Source organism: Engraulis encrasicolus, chromosome 10 (genome assembly GCF_034702125.1).
Source record: "Engraulis encrasicolus isolate BLACKSEA-1 chromosome 10, IST_EnEncr_1.0, whole genome shotgun sequence".
Taxonomy (NCBI): Eukaryota; Metazoa; Chordata; class Actinopteri; order Clupeiformes; family Engraulidae; genus Engraulis; species Engraulis encrasicolus.
In genome coordinates, this window is record NC_085866.1 from 26,555,997 (window position 1) to 26,559,293 (window position 3,297).

General features: G+C 59.9%; 1 protein-coding gene across 1 annotated transcript in view; it reads right to left on the minus strand.

Moving 5' to 3' along the window:
* Positions 1 to 3,053, minus strand: part of celsr3 (cadherin, EGF LAG seven-pass G-type receptor 3) — a 123,035-nt gene extending 119,982 nt beyond the window's left edge. The window contains exons 1-3 of the mRNA XM_063209446.1: positions 2,259 to 3,053; positions 2,081 to 2,168; positions 201 to 1,981 (exon numbers count right to left, since the gene is read on the minus strand). Coding sequence (XP_063065516.1) covers positions 201 to 1,981; positions 2,081 to 2,168; positions 2,259 to 3,053 — 2,664 coding nt within the window. The remainder of the gene's footprint in view (positions 1 to 200; positions 1,982 to 2,080; positions 2,169 to 2,258) is intronic.
* Positions 3,054 to 3,297: the final 244 nt, after the last annotated feature.

The window sequence follows — 3,297 nt, forward strand, 5'->3', positions numbered from 1 at the left end:
ACCAAATCTGTCCTCCATAGGGGCCCCCAAAACGCTAAAATAGCAGCAAAACACAGAATTTCGTGTCTATATAATGACTTTTGAGGGCCCCATGTTTATATTTCGCCTTGGGCCGCAAAATGGCTAGATCCGCCCCTGACTGTACGTATGGTGCATATGAAGCTTTAAAATCTATCAGACAGACACGGATCTATACAGACCTGGCAGGTGTCATGCAAGGTGCGGTCGGAGGCAGTGACTGTCAGCACATATCGCCGCTCCTGCTTGTAGTCCAAGGGCAGTGCCAGCGTCACCAGACCCGCCCCGCCCGCCGTGCTGATGGCGAAGCGGTTCCTGGTGTTGCCGCCTGTGATCTGGTAGGTGACGGCGCTGTTCACGTCCCGGTCCACAGCCGTGACGGTCACCACGCTGGTCCCCACGGCCGCGTCCTCGTTCAGGCGCACGTGGTACTCGCGCTGCAGGAACTCGGGCCGGTTGTCGTTCACGTCCATGACGGTGATGGTGACGCTGGCCGTGGCGGAGAGCGGCGGGGCGCCGTAGTCTCGGGCCTCCACCCCGAAGAAGTAGTGCTCCACGGATTCGCGATCCAGCTCGGAGCTGACCGTCACCCAGCCCGTGGCCGGGTTGATGAGGAATGGCGTGTCCGTCCCCGTGCCCGTGAGTCTGTACTCCAGCCGAGCGTTGTCCCCAGAGTCCGTATCGATGGCCTGGATGTGGAGGATGGAGTGTCCTATGGGGGCGCTCTCGAGGACCGTGGCTTGGAAAGGCGTGGACACGAAGATCGGCGGGTTGTCGTTGACGTCGGTGACTTGGACGCTCACGATGCCGGTGTTGTTGGAGAGGGGTGGGCGGCCGTTGTCCTGCGCCCGCACCCGCAGCGTGTACTCGCGCTCGGCCTCGTAGTCCAGCGCCGCCACCACCTGCACCTCCCCCGTCACGCTGTCGATGGCGAACTGCCCGCGGCTGTTGCCGCTGATGATGTTGTAGTGCACCACGGCGTTGGCGTCCTTGTCGCGGTCCGAGGCGCTGACGCGCAGGATCTCCGAGTGGGGGCGCACGTCCTCGCGCACCGCCACCACGTAGCGCTTCTGGCTGAACTGCGGCACGTTGTCATTCTCGTCCAGCACCGTGATGTGCACGTTGACGGTGGCCGAGCGCGGGCCCGGCTCCCTGCCGTGGTCGCTGGCCTCCACGGTGAGGGTGTAGCGCTCGTTGGCCTCCCGGTCCACCACGCCTCGCGTGGTGATCAGGCCCGAGCGAGGGTCCACCTCGAAGGCCGTGCGAGCCAGGGCCGCCCCCTCGCCCACAAAGCGGTACCGGATCTCCGCGTTGGAGGGGGAGTCCAGATCTGTGGCACGCAGCTGGAGGATGGGATACCCCTCCTCAACGTTCTCCCGGATGGTCTCCCGGTACTCGGTCTGCTCGAAGACGGGCGGATGATCATTGCGGTCGGCCACGGTGATTGTGACCATGGTTGTGGCGGAGAGGCGTGGGGAGCCGTGGTCGGTGGCCGTGACCCGGAAGTAGTGCAGGTCCATGTGCTCTCTGTCCAGGATGTGGGAGGTAGTGAGCAGGCCGGACACGGGGTCGATGTGGAAGTAGTCCATGGAGCGGCTGTTCATCAGCGGGGCCATGCTGTAGGTCACCCTGCCCGCCTCACCCCCGTCCGGGTCGTCCGCGCTCATGACCATCACGGAGGTGCCCGGGGGCTGGTTCTCCGCCACCTGGACCTGGTAGTTGGGCAGGGAGAAGCGGGGCTGGCGGTTGGCGGCGCGACGTGCCCGGCCCACCTGTGGCAGTCCTTCGTCTGACAATCTATCTTCGTCTTCCTCATCCTCATCTTCTTTTTCGGCCTCTGTCCCTTCTTCCTCTAGGATCCCTCTGTCTGCCTGACTTTCATCCTCATCCAGCTCGCTCTCCTCCTCCCATTCCAACTCTTCACTGTCTTTCATTTCATCCCACTCCTCCTCTTGTGTTCCCTCTGCTTCCTTTTGCCATTCTTTGTTCTCCCTCTCCGCTGTCCCCCTCTCCTCCTCCTCCTCCTCCTCCTCTCTCTCTCTTCTCCCTCTCTCTGCTTGACCGAGCCCTTCAGGTCTTTTCGCCTGTCGCATGTCCGCCTGCTCCCTGTCTGTCTTTGTGTTTCCTTCAATATCCCACACCTTCTGTCCCTGCCTTATTATTTTTGCCTCTGTGGACTGTCTATCATCCTCTCCCCAGCCTTCCTCCTCCACTCCCCCCTCTCCCTCTCCCTCTCCTACCTCTCTCCTTCCTTCCATGTCCGTGTCCGCCCCCGCCCCCTGCTCCCTGCCCTCGACCCCCAGCTGCACCCTTGGCTGACTGACACCTAGCTCGGATAATGACACCCGTTTACCGGAATTTAATTGCGAGCGTGCGGCTCCCCCGTTGGCATTCAGTCTGTCTGAGCAGGCAGGGCTGCCGCCGCTAACGGAGGGCGTCTCTGCGAACTGACCGTCCACTAGTGGCGCGGGTCCCCGGGGGGAGGTGGGCGAGCACGTCTCGCGTGTCAAGTCGGCGTCCAAACTCTCTCCACTCATTTGAACTATGGCCTCAATTGTATCTTCATTTCCATAGATTTCGTCGTTGTTGTTGTTTTGATTATTGTTGTTGTTGCTGTTGCTATTTTGTAAGTACACATACAGCACACGATGACCATTCTCAGACATGACGACAGGCGGGGTTTTGGGAAGCAGGTTAGCTTGGGGAGCTGTCCACTGGGAGCGCGGTGCTGATGACGCCTCCTCGGCTCCTCGTGCATAGACACTAGGCGAGGCACGACCAGTGCGTGAGTCATGATCTTGTGTTGTGTTGTTCAGCGCGGGGGAGATATGGAAGTGATACACGGTGTCGTTTGTAGTATGTAGTGAGTCATTGTGGTGAGCAAGATGTAGGGATGAGATTGATTTAGCGGGGTTCGTTTCCGCTGTGATATGGTAATTGGAGACGCGCTCAACAGATGATTTTCGCGAGAGGCGCTGGATGTTGCTTAATCTCTCGGTGGGAGGGACTCGGTTGTCAGACTTACTCGGTGACATAAATCCCGGGGGATTCGCGAGAAGGGACTCCCGAGTGGTACTGCTCCCGGAAGACAACTTCCGAAAACTATCTGAGAGAGTTTCGGCTCGCTGCTTAGAATTCTTCTTGTCGCTTCCCTCTGGGAGTGCCAAATTCAGGCTGTCTCTACTCGCTGTAGGGCGTGCGTGGACGGTTTTCCTCTCTCGTGTGCCATTCAGAAAGTAGGATAGCTCCAGTCGGTTTTGGACACCGGCACGGGAATGC